The sequence below is a fragment of the Takifugu flavidus genome, chromosome 13 (assembly GCF_003711565.1).
Source record: "Takifugu flavidus isolate HTHZ2018 chromosome 13, ASM371156v2, whole genome shotgun sequence".
NCBI classification, from domain to species: Eukaryota; Metazoa; Chordata; class Actinopteri; order Tetraodontiformes; family Tetraodontidae; genus Takifugu; species Takifugu flavidus.
Window position 1 is genome coordinate 1,810,611 of NC_079532.1, and position 19,417 is coordinate 1,830,027.

At 44.5% G+C, this 19,417-nt stretch overlaps 1 protein-coding gene and 1 long non-coding RNA gene across 3 annotated transcripts in view; both read left to right on the forward strand.

Moving 5' to 3' along the window:
- Positions 1-686: 686 nt before the first annotated feature.
- On the forward strand, positions 687-8,841 carry kras (v-Ki-ras2 Kirsten rat sarcoma viral oncogene homolog). Of its 2 annotated transcripts, XM_057052989.1 has the most exons (6): positions 687-1,214; positions 2,754-2,871; positions 3,410-3,588; positions 4,347-4,506; positions 5,613-5,737; positions 7,039-8,841. In XM_057052989.1, exons 2-5 carry the CDS (start codon positions 2,761-2,763, stop codon positions 5,730-5,732), a joined length of 570 nt encoding a protein of 189 aa, XP_056908969.1. In that variant the 5' UTR covers positions 687-1,214; positions 2,754-2,760; the 3' UTR covers positions 5,733-5,737; positions 7,039-8,841. The 2 variants fall into 2 exon arrangements, with proteins under 2 accessions (XP_056908969.1, XP_056908970.1); XM_057052990.1 differs by lacking the exon at positions 5,613-5,737 and having other exon boundaries at positions 705-1,214.
- A 7,036-nt stretch (positions 8,842-15,877) lies between these two features.
- LOC130536124 (uncharacterized) overlaps positions 15,878-19,417 on the forward strand; it is a 30,478-nt gene continuing 26,938 nt past the window's right edge. Inside the window, exons 1-2 of the long non-coding RNA XR_008953286.1 lie at positions 15,878-16,613; positions 19,242-19,324. This is a non-coding gene — a long non-coding RNA (uncharacterized LOC130536124). The remainder of the gene's footprint in view (positions 16,614-19,241; positions 19,325-19,417) is intronic.

The window sequence follows — 19,417 nt, forward strand, 5'->3', positions numbered from 1 at the left end:
AGTATGAAACTTGGTAGATAAAACGGTTAATTTCTTATTTAAAACGTTTTAATTCTTGGTTCAAATTGGTGTGGATATTGTGCAACATTTTTTGATTTAGAGAAATTCGGAGACTGATTTCTCATAAATATGTATCATAGTAAACAAACCATAGTGCAAAACAATTGTAATATAGCAGATTCGAAGTCAATAGCGACCTCTTTGGTGTCTGATGATGTGCAGTATTAAAACAGCTTCATGATTATCATGACATTTTCTTTTCTTTTCCTTTTTTAAAAAAAACCTTTTGCTCACGTTATGGCTACTGGCTAAAAACAAGATTTATCAGTCCACTTATTTTCTAAACAATCTATTAATCTTTAACCGGACCTTAAACAAACAAACAAACAAACAAACAAATCAATCAATCAATCAATCAATCTTAGATTCACTTGCCGTCTGTTTAACCTAGGGTTCTGTTCTAAACTGAATATCTGCGTTTATGCGCAGGAAGCTGCGCAGGCGGAAGCTTCGCGAACACTCTGGAAAGCATTGCCAAATCATTTTCCTGCCTGGGAATGACGTCCTCCAGCACGAGGCAGTTATATTTAGAGCCTATATAAAGAGGAGTCGCCCTCTAGGCTTTGTTGACTTTGCAGCAGGTATCGTCAGGACAGATAAAAAGAACCTACCGTGATCTCTAAAGACACAATATTAAATAGTAAAATACAAGAATAAAACACTACCCAACTGTTTTTTTCGATCGTAAAGAAGTTGGACATACAACTTTCTGCTACGATGCAAAAAATGTCTCCATATGACGCTGGTTAACATGAATCTTCGTTTATAATAGTTATTTTAAAAATTAAATAGAGTGTATTTACAGAGGACGTAGAACAAGCTTATTTGTGTCTATATTGCAACACAGTTGAGTGGAATGCCCCAAACCGGTTGCTATGATTTCTGGGTAAAGTGCGCCCCGGTATCCGCCCATATTCGCTTAAAGGAGGCCAACCTGAGCAGCTAGGCCGGACGCTGGATCAAATGGAAAGTTCAATCGATTAATTTACGCACTTTGCACGCCCCCCCATTTGCTTGTGGAAGACGAGGTAGATCGACTTAAATGCGGCGGATTCGGTGTGAGATAGGAAATGCATAGATCGTGTCAAACGAGAGGATTATCAGCCTGACTTGTTTGGTCGCTACTTCGGACGCGGAACTCCATTCGCTAAAAGGTAAAGCAAACTGGTAACATTTGTACGTGTGTGTCGCTTTGTGGGGGTCAATGGTTATTTTGTGCACTCCGGTTTAGGCAATAGTTCAACGAGTCCGCTTTTAGAACTGCTTAACAATGTCACCGGAGTAGGAACATCCATTTTCGGCGTGAGTACAAACTACGCCCAGTTGTTAACCAACGTCTGGCCCTGCAATGCAGACCTTTGGGCTAGCTTGTCAATGGCGGATTTAAAATCTCTACCTTTCCCCTTTGAATGGACCCAACTGTATCGGTTCGCGCAGGTGTCGAACACCGAGCTGCGTCCACACTTTACATGTACAAATCTCGGAAAATGAGCTCATGTGGGCTCATTACTGGACTTTTGAGCTGGTGTTCGAGCTCCAGAGCTCACCCAGTTAGCAGCACAGCAGCCGGGCTAGTACAGCTTTCACACAACCAATCTGGCAACCCCGCGGGCCGAGGTCTGTATTTAAATCAATTTGCTTCTAACTGCAAAGCTTGTCCGAAGTGTAACTACGGATTTAAAACTGTTTCACAGACTTTTGTGGAAAAGTGTGGCGGCCTGTGCAAAGTTGAGACTGCTAATATTTCAAAGTAGCTTAATTATTGGGCTGTTAATCCGTCCGTTCTTTCACTGCTGGTTATTCCGTCTGTAAGGAACCTTTTCCACGCTGTTGCAGCCCCTTTCACTTTTCAGACACTCTGCACTAAGTGAAAATAAGTGATTATATTTCTGCATGCAGGGCAAAGAGCATTTGCAGGAATTACTTTATCAGATGTGTCATCTACTCAGATAACCATGGGCTTATTGAAGAAGCCTCTAGTTGTGGAGCCTCACTGACAACCAGACAGTTCTGGGCCAAATGTGTGTGTAGACTGTTTCATCAAATAATGATGGCAGACACCAATGGGCTGGATACCTTTGAAACCACATTTATGCTTTTGTTTGTGTGGGGAAAGTGCTGCTCCTCCCTGACTGCAGGCTGTGCAGCTCTGTGAGCAGCGGCCCCTGTGAAAGGGCCAGCTGCCACCATTGATGGGCGCTTCTGCACAAAACGACAGCAGACAGCCTCATAGCTGCTCGTCAATTTTGCAGCCTTAATGTAATTATAGATTTCTGCCTGTGGTTAGTTTCTAATTAATTTCTCTTACCGTGAGATGGCTACTAAATTTAAATTGGTATTTAACTTAGTTAAGCAGGTTATAATTCAAATTGCTTCTCTAAAGTTTCGTAGTTGTCTTAACTTTGGGACAATGCTAATATCTGCTTGTGTGTTTCAAGCCCTCTGACAGGTATTCAGCATCAGATTTCAGCACTAGTTTTTGTGTCGTCTCATTTGGTGCTTATTCAGATTTGTATCTTATCCAAGTTTGTATCTTATCGAAGGACATTAAAGAAAAACAACAAAAACTCCAGCACACACATTATGCTATGAGAGCTCTCCTCTTTTTGAGGAAGATTTCGAAACACAAATGATCCAGCTGACCTTTTGGAGCAAAATGAACTGTGTTGATTAACCTCCTTTTCTTCCCACAGGTAAATCATGACAGAGTATAAGCTGGTAGTGGTGGGAGCTGGAGGTGTTGGCAAGAGTGCGCTTACTATCCAGCTCATCCAGAACCACTTTGTGGATGAATACGACCCCACCATTGAGGTACGAGTGTGAACGCATGTGCTGATGTGTGTGGTTCTGTGTGTTTTGTTGTAGGACTGCAACAAGGACAAACTGTTTCAAAACGCAACACCAGCGAGTTCTTCTGGTTCAGGTCTTTAAAAATACGTCAAACAGGTTCTAAATAACATGCACGCTGTACCGTGTTGCCCTGCCTTTTCTTGGGGGGTCAGACCGAACACAGTCAATCAATTATGGATGTGAATTTGCAGGTTAGAGCTCCACCGTACTATTTGTAGAGACTCGAGAGCATCTCAAAAACCTGCTGAACTAGACTGTAATTACTCCTGGAGTATCTGAGCGAGTGTGAAAAGGTGGAGTGTCTTGCCACAGTGGAAAGTTCAGTGTATTTTGAGGTCTTCTCTGCTGAAATGTAGCTTGCATGCGTAATTATCTCACGGGAAAACAGTCAAAACATTTTAATTCAATTACAGGGAGTGCGTGTGTGAACAAATTTTATTATCCACCCATTTGGACCTTCAGCTCATTGATCGTTGATCTTTAAACTCTTCTCTGACAGGACTCCTACAGAAAGCAAGTAGTGATTGATGGAGAGACCTGTCTACTTGACATCCTGGACACTGCAGGTCAGGAGGAGTACAGCGCCATGAGAGATCAGTACATGAGGACGGGGGAGGGCTTCCTCTGTGTCTTTGCCATCAACAACACCAAGTCTTTCGAGGACATTCATCACTATAGGTGAGCAGAGGTCATGTAGAAGGCAGAATCTCCGATCAGGCCATGTACTTCACCACAAACGGGTTTTTATTGTAGGGGAAAAGGCTCCTAAATTACAAAAGTGGCTCCAAATGATTTATCCATGCATAACATGATTATTGTTATTTGATGGATTTTTCAAGTAAGGTCCAATGGGAGCCTTGGTACTGGAACATACTGGCTGCAGACATGAACTGGTGTTTGTAACTCAGACAGCCCACTGACCTTTCACGTCTTTGTAAAATGACACAGTGATTAATGGAAGGTGCAAAAGCTGCAGTGATCACGTCACAAAAGCTGTTTTCTCTCCTCAGCACTCTTTCCTGTCAAAATAACTCTTATTGTGCTGTCGCATATTCAGCTCACTTCATTAAATTCCATTCAAAGCACCAAAGTCTTGAAGGTGTAGCATTGTTAAGACAAGAAGGAGCAATTTTAACTCTCTTTCAAACTAATTCTTTATTTGATCTGAGACCACCAGCAGTGATCATTCCGATGGAGTGCATTTAAAAATCTGTTTAGAGTGAACAATCTTTAAGTACAAGCAGTAACTTTTTACCCTTTTCAAAGGTAAATGTGTTGACTCACTTCTCCTCACACTTGGACCAGTCTTTTCAACAAATTTACCTTCATTTTTCTCAAGACCAAATGAGATTTATTTAAATCAACATTAAAGTACCAATGTTCTGAACAATCCCACAAAACTGAGTTTATATGGATCTATGTCTGTCTGTGATTAGAGAACAGATTAAGCGGGTGAAGGACTCTGAGGACGTCCCCATGGTACTGGTGGGGAACAAGTGTGACCTCCCGTCCCGGACAGTTGACACCAAGCAGGCTCAGGACTTGGCGCGAAGCTACGGCATTCCCTTTATTGAGACCTCAGCCAAAACCAGACAGGTGAGAGTGCAGCTGAAGAAGACCGCACATGCACGCACACACTCGGACAGTTAAACTTTGCAGTCTGTCTGGAAATGGCTGAGAAATCCCTTTGCATGTTTTGTGTCTGTCAGTCCCAAATCAAAGCTGCGTAAGACTAAAAGTGTCTTGCTCTCTCTGAAATCCAGTGGCTCCACTGTTGTTGTTAATGTTGTTGGACGATATTCATCTTCGATTATACGCTTTTTTTTTTTTAAACTTGTGAGCGACTTGCATGCTTCTTGGTCATGGACCAATGGATGTCATCATAAGGGCTTCTTACTGGTCTATAAAATTCCATTGATTCTGCTTTCTGCTTTCTGCGGTGGCTAAAATCTGCCAGTGTGTTTTGGCGTGGCCTCGTGGGAGGCTGAATGATGCAGAAACACATTTTAACGTGGGGGTCAGTCTGATTTGGGGTGAATCATGACTCCATTTTAGTGGGTAAAATCAATCACCCATTGATTTTTGTTAATTTATCCTCTTGCAGTTTGGTTCCCTGCTTTCCTCTGTAGTAATAATTCACTTCCACAGGACATTCAACAGTGTCGGCAGCTACATGTTGGACATTTCTTTAACTGAACTCATCTCCCTGCATCTGTTTACATGCACCACACATGCTAATTAAAATTTAGGTCCTCTTCTCTGGACAGTGGGAGGATTTATTCACCCAAGTGCATTTGTTCAGTCTGACTAGTGTTATAAATGCAGGCTGAATGTAAATAATAAAATGGTAATTATCACTGACTTGCACACCTTTTTAAAATATGTTCATAACCCACACTTGACCTTCTAATTGAGGTGCACGGTTTTTGTGTGTAAATCTGTCCACCCTGCTGTTTTTCATGTGTAGGATGTTTTTATTCTTTGCTTAAGTCCCTTTTGGTCAAACCTCAAATTACAAAAAGGAAAATGTTTAGGGAATGACACAGGTGAGTGCATTCATACGATGGAGTTTCAGTTTCTGGGTGCAATGAGGGTGACCGGACGACGCAGGTAGACCCTCCTCAGAAACCTACGTCCTTTTTATAAACTGTAACGCATGCCTCCATCCATACGCTGTCCTTCTATATCCCTCACTGCTGCAGAGAGTGGAAGATGCCTTTTACACTCTGGTACGGGAGATCAGGCAGTACCGGCTCAATAAACTCAGCAAGGAAGAAAAGACTCCACGCTGTGTCAAGCTTAGAAAGTGTGTTGTGATGTGAAAGGGGTAAGTGTCTGCAGCCATGTGTCCACCAGGCCTGTGTGTGCTTTTGTTGGTGGCAGTAAAGGCGACAGAAGAGATGGTGCTTCATGGGTCCTCCGATCTAATCTGCTGGTATCAGCTGGGGCTGTGGTCAAGCTCTAACAGAAGGCTGCTGATTTCCTCCTTTTCCAGAATGTCATCATCACAGATCATTATTATCCAGGGCTGTTCTCACACTGGCTTCATGACCCGCAGAATACGCTTTGCAAATTGAATCCACTTTTTAAAGTTATAAATCCCACCATGGAGGTTTCCAGGTGAATTTGACCTGCACTTGGAAACCAGTGTGAAAGCATCCTGCTCTGCTGAAATCGTCCTTAAGAAGGGTAACGGGCTGGTGTGCCGACCTGTGTGATTAACAGAGATTACAGCGTGTCTGGGATGAAATCATCTGCTGAAATGTGTCTAAAGGAGAGCCTGTCAAATTGATGCATTTATGTTTGTGGGCGAGGCTACTTTCTGAGGCTTTAAGACTGGTCTCAGTCGGGTTTTGCTTTATCTCGGTGATCTTGGGTGCAACATTTGTCTTCCTGTTTATTCCATCAAACCTAAATGTTCATTTAGGCTGTTAATGGGAATTTAGCATTGAGTGGGGTGGAAAGTGGTTTAAAGATGGGTGGGTTTGAAGGGCTCATAGCCCCTCACCTCGGGAAGACGGGCTGTAATCGGTGTCCATATGGACCCGTCCTTCTCATTGGGATCATCCTCTGTGTATGTGGCTTTTACAAGTGAACAAAAGTACTTCACAGGTAAGGTTTGTTAAGGGGTTAACACATCACTGAGTCAACAGATGAGGTTAGCCTCCAGCTAATGTTTAAGTCAAAGGAACACTTTAATCTTAAGTTTCGTCTTGTTCTGCTGAACGCAGTACAGCGCAAAGGTAAATCATTAACACCAGGTGATATATTATTCTAGAATATAAATGTTGACATCGGCGCTAAAAACCCCCAAATGTAATCCTTTTAAAGTCTTATTATGCATCAGCTCTGCAGACTGGAGATGACTGAGTGCAGCTGTAAAGGGATTAAAGCAGGAATCTGTAGCAGTGTCGTCCTGCATTGGATTCAAGGACTGTAGTACAAGAGATAGTCTGCATAAATTACAAGTTTATTATTGCTGGGCGGGGGCAATACACTCAGAGATTTAAAATAAAATGAAACACTCTGCAGAATATTTGTCAAAACCGTTGAATAAAAATGATAAATTTGTTGAAATCCCCTTTAAATCCTTTGTGTCCCCCCCTCCTTTTGTTTTATTCTTTTCAGGGCGTTGACGATGCCTTTTACACATTAGTGCGAGAAATCCGGAAGCACAAGGAGAAGATGAGTAAGGAGGGCAAAAAGAAGAAAAAGAAGTCCAAGACAAAGTGCACACTCATGTGAATAATCTCACCTTTTCAAGCCAGACTTAAAAAAAACTCTGAACAGTTAAAATAATACATTTTGTACATTACACTAAATTATTAGCCTCTCTGCCAGTTCCCACCATACTGAATACTAAACCTGACATGAATCTTCGGCTTCTGTTATCCACTTTATTTTCTGTGCCAGTTGATCCACGAACCTTATTCTTAATTTTGTTTCTTATTTTAAACAGATGATGTTAAATTGTATCTTTTTCCATTGCGGAGCTTGGCGCTAACACCCTTTGTTTTATCCTGTAATGTTTTTTTGAGTTTGGGATGCCAAAGACTAAAAAGCGGATCAGCAGGAGGCCAGATGAGATCCAGTCGTCCCAGCCGTTATGTCACCAATACCTTTGCATGAAACTACCAGTGCTAATTAGCTACCAATTCATCTAATGCTGAGTTCTGTGCTGACATTCTTCCTTTTGCATGCGTGTGTCCTGGCTGGCACCAGTAACGGGGTCAGACTCCGACCCCTATGGACATGAGGTCAGATTTCTCAGATTAATGCAGGTTCATTCAGATTGGCTGTCAGGTATTTCCCCTCCCCCCAGTCTTGTGGCGGCTCCAGCAGACCCCACAGAGATGTTCCCTGGTGCGGGGAATCGTGTCTCTACACCGGTTTTTGCTGTCGCAGGAATAATTTCACGGCCTTTTCCTAACGGTTCTCTGACAACGCCATGTTTAATGGGACAAAGCGTGACACTACCGTTGGTGCAGCTTCAGGAACGGCAGCGCGGTGCCACAGCATCTTGAAGTCCAGCTATGGCCAATTTTCACTCGCTTCCTTTTGCAGAGTTTCAAAACGCCTCTCCAATGGGAGAGTAATTAGCTTTTCTCTCGTAAGCATGTGCATTGTGGAGACGCGACTGGAACTGATGTTTTCAAATGAGGCAATAATTTGCCAGAAAATTGGATTTTTTTTTGGGATTTTTTTGTTTTGTTTGTTTTTTTTGAGAAAATTGGCCAACTCCACATAGAGGAAACAGGTTGGTGCCCCTCCCAGGTCAGCCCAGATGTCACCTCTTCCGTCGTGTTCTGTAGATTTTTATTTTATTTTATTTTTTGCCTTTTGCGTTGGGTGCTACATGTAGAATAGAAAGAGCCGAGACAACATTTGAGGAACAGCCGGCCTGCTGCTGTCAGAGAGCAGCGCTGGTAACAACAGTCCACACGTTAGTTCGGCGTGTTGACTTTCAACATTAATGATTTTTGACCCCTGTTTATTATTACCTCTTTTTTCCCTCCATGAAGTAGATAATTAAATTTTAATTATGAAACCCTCTTAATACTGTTGTAAAACTTTTACTGAAATGTTCCTCTTCCTTTATTGTGTGCCAACATCTGATTACTGAAATGTATCATTTATACCTAGATCATATTTTAACAATCTTTGTATAGTTGTGATACTGAAAGGTTCATATTTTGTAAATTGTGCTTCATTTCGTGAGTCTGTCTAAATGAATGTTGCTTCAGCAGAGCGTTGCCCTGCTCCGTGTGTGACTGGCTCCCGGTCGGGGAAAGTGGATCCACGACCACAACACACTAGTGGGTGATGTTGAGTGGCGATCTGTTCTCAAATGAGCATTTTTTTTGTTTGTTTTCCATGAATCCCACCACTCCTATTTAATGTGTAATAAAGAACAAAGTTAAGAGGAACTTATATTTTGTGTCACTTTGTCTTGTTTTTCTTTTTAACTGTTTTTTTTCTCCTTTTTACTGGTTTCTTTGAGTGGTTTTTATATCGCCGGGATTTGAAGAATGAGCGTAACAAGTTTTTGTCCAGTAGGTGGCGCAGTTGACTCGGGTCTGAGCATCTTCTGTCCGCGCAGCCTGGATTCAGCTCTGACAAGCCATTTTTGTTTGCGCTGCATAGACAATTAGTTTATCAATGACAGAAATGACTGGTGGTCTTTTTTTTTCCTCACAAAAATGATTTGCAAATAAGAGTCTGAAATGGAAACAAAAAGATCTGCAACAGTTTTTTTGTTGAACAGGAACCTTTAATATGTGATGAAGATGATGCAGTATTTATCAGTGAAGAGGATGCAGATGTGGACGACAATGATGCAGTGGTCAGCACTGATGATGAAGATGACGCAGTGGTTAGTGCTGGCACCTCACAGCAGGAATGTTCTGGGTTCTGATCCAGGCTCTCACTGTGTGGAATCTGTTCTGCTGGTGTTTGTGTGGGTTTTTCTCCAGGTTTTCCTCCCACAGTTTCCATCCACAGCCCAAGGACGAGCAGATTTGGCCGATTGGAGTGTGTGTGTGTGTGTGTGTGTGTCCAGTCTGGATTCATGGGCATTTAATAGATCGAGACAAGAGTTAAAACAAAATAAACAGCCTGTCTTTATAATCTTATTATATTTGTTTCTACAAATCAGTCCTGACACTCTCAAAGCAGCAGAGCTTTGGTGGATCAATCCTCGTAATGTGGAAATGAGAAGCCACCTTTAGAAAACACCCCACACTGTACATACTCTCAGAACACGTTATTGAACATAGTGTTACCTCCGTTGTCACGGTTACCTCTGACCCCTGGCACCAGCCTGCCTTTACTATCACACCGCCAGAAGTTGTCAGGTTTTAAAAATGACAGATTGTGTTGTCAAAGGCAGATTATTTCGCACTGTCGCGTTGTATGAAGGAAAATGTCGCGCAGCAGAGATGAGATGTTTTCCCTCGCAAATTCTCTAGAAATGACTGACCGTTCGATCACGATGAGACCGGCTACAAGCTTGAAAAGGGCAGATCCTCGGCAGCATCACAGAGGAAATGCTGAGCTAATTGGCTACAAAATGATGTCTGAGCTAGAGAACAGCTAAATATCCCGTTTGATGAGGTGTCTTTTAAAATATTTTTCTTTAAAATCAAGTGTTTTAAGGTTTTGTTTCATGTTTGTTGCATCTTTCTTTAGAAGGAAGATGAAAGGATGTTTAAGTTGCTTCCGAATTGTTGCTTTGAACAATAACGTTAGCATGTTGTGATGAGCTCCATCGCTGTGTCTCCTTCAACAATGGGGCCGCGCGGCTGGCGGCAGTGAAAGAGACGAGATCTGATGAATTATGCAGAGAGGGCTCTCTTTCAGCCTGACAATCTGAAACCAGCCTGGAGAAAATTGTAAGAGAAGTACGAGTCAACGCAGCCATCACAAATCCCCCTCCCTTCCTCCCCGGGGACCACCAGGGCCACGGCCTGCCAGTCAAGAGCCCCCCTCCCACCCTTTCCAGACTGTAATCTTGGGACAGCACCGGGAAGCCTGCAGATCTGTTATCCACGGCACTCTAGGTTCCTGTCAGGATGGAGGAGGAAACTAAATTGCTAAAAACAATCTTCATCCTGGTTCCACTCTGGAAACTGGGCTGGAAAATCCATCAGCCTGTTTGTCCTTTGCTCTCTCGTCAGGGGGAACTCAATCACAATCACCATGTAAAGAAGGGCGGATTCACAATCATGGAGACTGTCTGACCCGGACCTTGTTAGTGCACTGAGTGAGAGAATTTCCACTTTATTTTAATGAAGCTCGGCAGCTGAGTGCAGGCCAGCGAGATTGGAGCCCGGTAATGAGGGGCCAGAAGGTTCAGGTGTCTCCAATCTACAGCACGTAGAAGAGACTTAATACAGACGTGTTTTCAGTCGCCCTGGAGGAAGCAGAGAGCTGGATGAATATTCATGGAAGGCTGATAAATTGTGCTGCCAGCAGCATCGTGCCACTTTGAAAGCCCTCACGCTGCTTCTCCTATTATTGCGGGTCCTTGGCGGGGAACCTCACGGGCCACGACGCGGCGCCCCGACATCCAGCTACCAATTATCATCTGAGATCATTAACTGGTTATGTTGACACAAACACTGCAATTTCAGATGCCCTTCTTTATTCAAATGACCCCATTCATGAGGAGAGGCTGATGAAGTTGATTGGATTTCTGCCTCGCATGCATCACAATCACTCAACAAGTGACTGCGATGGATTCTTGTTGGAGGCGAAATTAATGAAACACAGGCGACTCTTTGAACTGCAAACTCGCCATGTTTCGAGATGACTAAACAAGCTTTATTACTGCCTTCAAAATATGCACGGGCACAGACGGAGACGCTGACGGAATGCTGGTGAATGTTTATGCTTTGTTCTGTTGGTGCAGAAATCCCGTAATGATGAGACGGCAACAGGACGGCGGGACGGAGGCGGAAAGCACTGGTATTGAGCAGCATCATGTGCTGAAGCCCCAGATGGGTGATTCATACCAGCCTCATCACTGACAACAGAGAGGACATCCAGGCCTTTATTACCTCCATCCATCACCATCACTTCATCAATCTGAGACCCAGTGAGCAAGCTTTCCAGCCGCTCCCCAAACACCCATCGCATCCTGCTGCTGGACAGAGATTTACACCCTCCCACTAACACCTTTCCCAGCTTCAAGACACACACGGGCGGAAAGAGAGTGATGCCCCCCCCCCCCCCACACACACACACACAGGGAATGTGTAAAGGCCATTCAGAAACCAGACATGGTGTGAAACTGTTCCCTTAAGGGCCCCTGGCTGACAGGCTATCCTGCATTTTGAAAGCCACTTAAGCTCCAGCCCATCATACCACCTGCTGCTGCTGACCAAAGTGTCAGGAAGGACACATCGTGATAGAAACGCTTAGCTGCAGCAGGAATCATTAAATCATTCCCATTGATTCTCCCCATTAGAATTCCAATAAACTCTCCCACACAGGCTGTAGTTTCCTCACATCAGAGCAGTTAGGAGGGCTCTGAAGTTAAAGGCAGGAGAAACTGAGTCATGAAATGGCATAAAAAATATAACAAATAAGGTTTTCAGGTCTGTGGAGATCCAAGGAGATCAAACATTTACATGCTACAAAAAAAAGAAGACTAGAATAAGTATCAGCAACAGCCTGGCAGCAGCCTGAAACTCAGCAGCGAGCAGAATGAACAATTCAGGTATGGTATAAATACTTTATAAGCTCTGGTATTTATTTCAGGTGTGTTTGATTGAATTAAATTGTCCATGTGTCTTCTGCAGAGAACGTTAACGGAGCTGATTATAAATAAGCCGTGAAAAGACAAAGCTTTTCCCGCTGCTCATGTGATTATGTTGGTATGATTAATGCTGGAACCCTTCTTCAATCAGCGGTATTCTTTTCCTGCTCACAGCCCGAAGACCAACTACAGCCTGCCCTCACCCTAGTTAGAGGAAGGGCTTTAAAGGATTTAAAAAAAAATCCTTTCACTTTTGGACAATGTTGTCAAATTGATTTATGACCATTATTGTATGGGCCTCCACCTATTCAGTACATCCATGTACACAGACCAGATGAAGTGACTGGGGGGGGGGGGGGGGGCGGGGGGTGTCATTTGAGAGTATGAATATATCCAAGTTGTGGGAGATAAATCAATGTTCTCTTCAGAGAAACTGTTCCGTCTGGGCTTTATAATGTGTGTGTGTGTGTGTGTGTGTGTGTATACACACAGCTCCTGCTCCTCCTCCTCTCATGGATGCTATCCTCTCCGTGTGCGTGGTGCCTGAGATGACAGGAGAGATGGATGGGAGTGAGGGGGACAACAAATGGACTAAGAGGAAAACACTTTTAATGTCGGATTCCACCTGCTTTGTGATGTTTGGATAACAGATGTTTCCATGGCGATGGAGCAAACAGCAAATCCACCAAGAGGGACCAGCATCACATTTGTGGGGCCACTCATAATGGATCTGGTCTCAAAAATGCCTCTTTTAGGGCTTTATTGAGGTGCATTTACCATGTTTGTTTGTAGATCTTTAGCATATTTGTGTAGTTGTGAGTGTGTATGTGTGACACATGTGTGTGGGTTTTTAAAGCATCAGGCTGAAGGATGTTACGTTCACACCCTCACACCCAGATATAAATAGTCAAGACAGAGCACAGGGGAAACTGAATAATAATTTGTTTCACTGGCAGCTATTCAAAGTTACAGTCTGCCACACTGATGTTATGCAGAACAAGCAGAAAGCGGAAGCTGATAGCAAACATTTGGCGTGTGTGGCAACAAATTCGATCTGAAACTCATCTCTCGCGACGCAGATTAGATTTACTGTGAGGCAGATTTGAGATCACCTTGCAAATTATATCTGCTTCCTTGTTGTGCTTTGTAGCTCTTCTGATTTCTTCTTTATTTCTTTAAGTCTAAGGAACCGACTAAGCACGTGCACGCTGATGTGTGTGTACATACGTGCGCGCGTGCATATGTGGCAGCGTTATCTCTTCCTCATTCAAGTCATGTCACAGGCCAGACACTATTGTCAGGAGAGCCTTTCATCGGCTGACTTCAGATGTGCCTGTCATCCAGTCCAATTATACAGAGAGAAATAGGTATTGTTACACTCTGGGGATTGATTCAAGACAAAATAGAAGAGTGGGGATAAGGCTACAGTCATCTACAGCCATGTGAATTTGGAGTCTCAACACACACACAAACACCTCTCACCCGTGCACACAGATTTGAAATCACATGGACGAGCACCTTCAATCTCTAGGAGATAACAAACCCTTGCGCTGGCTCGCTTCTGTCCTCAGTGGGTAATGTCTGGCAGGGAGGTTACAGTAATTTGAAATAGTGAAAGATTGAGGGCTACACCTCAGCCCGAGGCCCACTGTCAGGCCGATGTGCTTGCGTTTCAGAGATAACTCTGGGCTGATGGAGCAGCTGAGCAGCACGGAGCCGCAGAAGACTTCAACCTGCAGCCGAGAGCATCTCAGAGCCGCTCAAGCATTAGTCAGCTCCACTGACATGAACAGCCCCATTTTACCACTTTCTGCCTACTCCATACTGCCAGTATCACTTCCAACCCCACCCCCCTCAAATATCAAGAACCTGCCACTCACCTCCAACCTCTCAGTTGGAACATCTCCAAATTATCCAGCATTAATGCAGCTACTGCGCCTAGGTGCTGCGCTGCTGTGTTAGCGGTACCACCAGGATTCCTCTAAACGTGGCCCATTTTAAGGAGGAATTATTAAAGGCGGAAGCAAAAGCTGAACCTTTTCTCAGGGGCTGCATTTGTCTCATCCATCATTTCATTAGGTTTGTCAGGTGTATCCTTGTTTATACACCAGTGTTGTGACAGCTCAAGATGGCAGACATCTCAGTTTAGACAATCCCCTTATGTGTAGTCAACCCTGCACCTCCTGTGTCCTTGCTGCTGATGCTGATGCAACGATGTGGAACGCAGTCGGCTGAGACGCTGGAGGGTACGGGGAGAAGGGATTTGCTCCTCGGCTCAGTCCTCCTGCAGATTTCTGAGAAGAGATTTAAAACCGTGGTTGCCATTTTAAATGGGCAAGCGCGGAACATAAACACAGAGCTACCCATCTCCCCGACCTGATAAATTCCACCATTTAATGTCTATAATTAACAAATCATTATACATGCTGAGCTAACTTGGATTAGGTAATCTTAAAAGGTCAGTGTGAAAGATATGTTTTCATTACAGCTTCCTGACCTTAATCAATACAGCATGTAATATGAATGAGACTATTGGAAGCCTTAACATTTACCCGTTTCCTAACAGAGTTTTATTTGTTGCTACATAATGCATCAGTATGCTGTACAAATTAGTGATAGAGTGAAGCATAAAGAGACAATAAAGGGCTGGACAAGTGAAAAAATGCCCAGAATTGATAGTACTGAGCGCAGATCTAAACTGAGTGCAGACTGTTGTCAGAAGCTCAGTTTAAGTGACAATGTTTTTACTGTCATGGAACCATTAGTCTAAAAGGTGACTACCTCCCCGCTGAAACAGGAAGAGACGAGGCTTTCCCCCTCCCTTTCTCTGGTGAATAAATGTAAGTCAACCAAGTTATCTCCCTGCCCCCCACCCCCACCCCCACCCCTCGCCTCCCTATGCCTGTCTTCTTCCTCTGTGTGTGTCTCTGAAATACACCCATATTCTCTCACACAAAGGAGGGAAAGTGTCACTATGGAAACAAGGAGGCGAGATTTCTAAAAGCTACCTCTTGAGGCACGAGTTAAGACAACAAAAAGGAGTCCATGGTGAGAGTGGCAGTAAGGCAGTAGGCGAGCCCCCCCGTCATCACCAGGCCACCCCGTCAGCCTTTTACCCCTCTGTTTGATGCTTTAGGCTGACCGTTCATCTGTGTACGTATGTGCATTTTAATCAACTCTGCAGCATTTTACTCTTGCTGGACCTGCGTGCTCCACGCCTGCACAACAGTGTGCATACTTTAGATGTGTGTGTTGTTGGGGGGAAGGGGGGGGGGGTGCTGGTGGTGGTGTGGAGGTGTGTATGGGGGTGGGGGGGTTGTAATATGCACCTCACTTTTCTTTAATAGGACTAATCCATTTTAATCCCACCTGCCACTGTTACCTTACAATGATGAATGTAAGCTTAAATGAGTTGGGACACAGAGAAAATGCCCACGGGAGACAGAGGAGGAGGCTGGGAGGAAGATGCAGGTCTATAGGTGCGTTATGTTCTATACGCTGCACTGTGTGCACGTGCATATGTGTGCGCACAAGTGTGTGTGTGATGTGTGTGTGTGTGTGTGGTGTGTGTGTGTGTGTGTGTGTGTGTGTGGTGTGTGTGTGGGGGGGGGTTATTGAGATTTGTGCGGCAACAGAAACAGTTTTTTCCTCCCTGCTCTGGGCTGTTTTCGGCGGGTCTTCAGGGTCACTGCTGTCCTGTCGAATGTCTCCTTCAGCTGTAATCAGCACCATGGACAGCAACACCCCTTTCCACCGAGTTAAGTACCACAGCAGGCATCCATCTCAATCGTCTCACAGCAGCTACTTTCCTTTTTTATCCCTGCCCATTCAAAAGAATTGAAAAGGTGGAGGTAGGTATCCATTACGCTTCTAGTACTTGAAAGTTTTTAAAGGAAATGCAAATTGGAAGTAGAGGAACTGATACAAATGGTGGAGGAGGTGAGAGTGGGGGGCATGTTTAATTTTGGCAAAGGTCTAGAGTGAATTGGATATAAATTCAGAGCACTTGTTACTGTGTACATAGCTACAGGTTTAGCGGCTCTTACGCATGGAGCTACTGGGAATATGTAGATGCAAATAAAAGAGTCAGTAGGAGGGAGGGAGGGATAGGAGGAAGATACTACTGTATACAGCAAGTGAGTGGCTTATTTAGGCTGAGAGGAGAGAGAGCGAGAGAGGGGGAGAGAGAGTGTGCAGATAGCGGGAGGGGAAAACCTCCTTGCTGAAAGAGATGATGTCAGTCTCTGCAGCTGAGCCCCGGTCCCCGACTCGACAGGGTGAAGACTCTCTCTCCTCAAGAAAGACTGGCAGGCACAATGTCCACAAAAGAGAGAGAGAAAGAGAAAGCAAGACAGAGAGGAAGAGAGAGAAAGAGTGAGAGGAGAGAGAAGGAAACAAGAGAGACAGATCGGGAAAGCAGACTGTGGTGAATGAAATCGGGCAGGTACGTATGCCACGTTCTCATCCGTCTCTGAGTTCATTCATTAGCCTCTTCTGTTGTGTTATGTCTGCCATCATACCATGCAACACTCTCACACTGCCTTTGCTTTTATACTAATTATTGCATATCTAACAATCACCACTGGGTGTGTTGAAGGGACGCGTCTATGTCTATATCCCAGCCTCAATTTGTGTGGCTGTGTGTATATTATAGTGGGGGTGTAGAAGACCAGACCTGGCATTAATGAGGGTGCACGCACGCACACACACAGACACCCACACACGCACGCGGTGGAAAGTTTTTGATGAAGACGAAACATCTGTATATACCCCTGTGGGAAAATGAAAACCAGCTTCAGTTATTCAAACCCAGATCAGATGCTGCCTCCCGGAGCAGAGGGCATGACGGAGATTTGAGATTAGAATGTTGGGATATGCGAAGATAAGTGATCCGCATGGGGAAAATAGTTCTGTTCTGTCACCGCTGTAGAGCTCTTCCTCTGCCTGGATGAGAAAACTGGCCAGGGTAAAGCGATGCCTTTAAAAAGTAGTGGTTGAGCGCTAACATCGCTGTGGTGAGTCATCCTGGTGCCTCCTCACCTGACACCTTGGTTTCACACTAGTCATTACAGAGTTAAATATGTATTAAAAGGTTAATGTCACTTTCCAACCCGGTATTTCTTCAGCTCGCAGATCCAGGCTGTCCAGAGGATGTCTTTGGTGTTACACAAAGAAAAATTGATTTTTCTGTTGGTGTCATTGGTTCTAAATGCCACTGGCAGACAGATGTTTGCTCATGCAGGGTCACATTCAAGAACAGCGAAGGATGACATTGACACATTAGTATCGTTGCACCGGTAATACCTTCACAACCAGAGTGTGTGTATATATACATGTGTGTCTATGTGTGTAGAGAGCTGGTAAAGCACTAGAGAGAGCGAGCGAGACAGAGAATAAAGGGAGAAAAAATGCACAGGTCACAAACAGTTTTCACCAGCCGTCTTCCATTTAGACACCCGGGCCACTGGCATGCCTCTCAATTAGTCACAGCATGGCTTACGCACGGCGAGGGGCTCGGGCAGAGAATCATGCTGGAAATCCAATTTTGTGCCACATCAAATGTCAGGGAAGATCTTTCAGATGCTGCGTCGATAACTGCGGAAACAGCGGGAGGAGACCCTGGGGGTGGGGGGGTGGGGGAAGGTTAGCGGGAGGAGCAGAGAGATGTGAAGGAGGTGTGAGAGAATTTTTTTTTACATCTTTGCGAGAGTTTAGAGCCTATATAGATGCTGGTTTGGCTTTTCGGCTGTATGTTTTTTAGTCATTGCAGTTTTTATTGGCGCATGATGAATCCGGGCGAACGGACCAACTTCAGACCCAAGATCGATCAGTTCTTCCTTCCGTCCTCAATCAGGCTAAGCTCTGTGGGGGCTACTGTTGGTTGCTTTGTTCCAGTCACAGCAGGCACACACACACACCAACAGGCACTCATTTGTTTGCGGATCTCCTGCAGGGCGACCCCATTCATTCCTCTCAACATCATTTGGAACATCAAACCGGTACTTTTCAGCTCTCCTGCACTGCCAGATCCCTCTGAGCTTCTTCTGCAGGGACAAATGGTGGAGCAGAGAAAGGCTCGCCGCCTTCCTGCTCATGGTCTGTTAATTAAGAAGCCCACTGTGTAATATTTGCTCTTCCTGACTATGATTTATCTCCCTCCTCATAGAATCATTTGTACATCTCGATAGTGCTGGTATGTTATGTTCTGTAGTTTTATTATGTTCAACAAGAGAACAATGGCAATATTTGTTGAACAAAATATGTTTGATAGTCCAATCACTGACCTGGAAACTGTCTGTACACTTATTTATTTGGAACTCTCCCAATAGCCCAAACCACTGATTATCTCCCTCTGTGTTTTTTGCCATCTATGTAACAAATTTCAGCCAAAACATCCATTTAACTCTGTTGATGATGACTGAAACACCCCAATCCCAGGGGTGGTGACCAGGATGGCCCTCCAAGCCTGTGTGTCATTACTGCTGACCGGTGGCCCATTTCTATCCGCCCGTGATCTCTCGACCTCCCTGAGAGGAGGTAGCCGGCAGCAGAGAGGGAGAGGGAGCAAAGGGTGAGTGGGAAGCCGAGATAGAAAGGCAGGATAAACAAGGGTGGAGAGTGGTAGTGGAGGTGAGAGGGCAGCAACGAGCTCTGGGAGAACTCTGAGAGGAGAAAAGATAGAACCGAGCAGGTGGATGGCAAGATGAAAGATCAAGGAAGACCATGATAGAGCTCGATGTGGAAATGAGAGGAAGGGGTGGGAGGCTGGGAACGAAACTGATGGTAGAAAATGAGGCGGCTGAGGGAAATAGATGGGATCAGATAAGACAAGCAGTTAGATTCAGAAATGGAGTGAGAGCGCTTCTATTTCAAGCCCATACTTAGTGTTAATGTCACTCTACTTCAAAGTGCAAAGCCTTTCTGTCATGCTCCCGTGCACCTCTGGAGAGTTCCCTCATAGATCAGATGATAACACAGATGCCTGCTGCTGGTGTGCGTGCGTCGGCACATCTCCAAGTGTGACCAATTCTAATGATGTCTGTGTTTTCATTTTGTTTTAATCAATGCGCAGCTGCCGACAGGACAACCTTCCTGAAGGTGAAGGACGCAGGTGTAGCCAGACGGAGTCCGCCGGAAGCAGTCGGGTAAAATCAGGTACATTCTGGAGCCAGCCATAATCATCATCATCAACATCATTCTCATCGTGGTGAATAAACTGCAGATTCTGACATCTACAAAAAGTACCAT

Bases quoted from the DNA above. Each gene is read 5' to 3' on its own strand.
- kras (XM_057052989.1), top strand. From the start codon at position 2,761: ATGACAGAGTATAAGCTGGTAGTGGTGGGAGCTGGAGGTGTTGGCAAG. The intron at 2,872-3,409 runs GTACGAGTGTGA...CTTCTCTGACAG, and splicing joins AATACGACCCCACCATTGAG to GACTCCTACAGAAAGCAAGT. The intron at 3,589-4,346 runs GTGAGCAGAGGT...GTCTGTGATTAG, and splicing joins GAGGACATTCATCACTATAG to AGAACAGATTAAGCGGGTGA.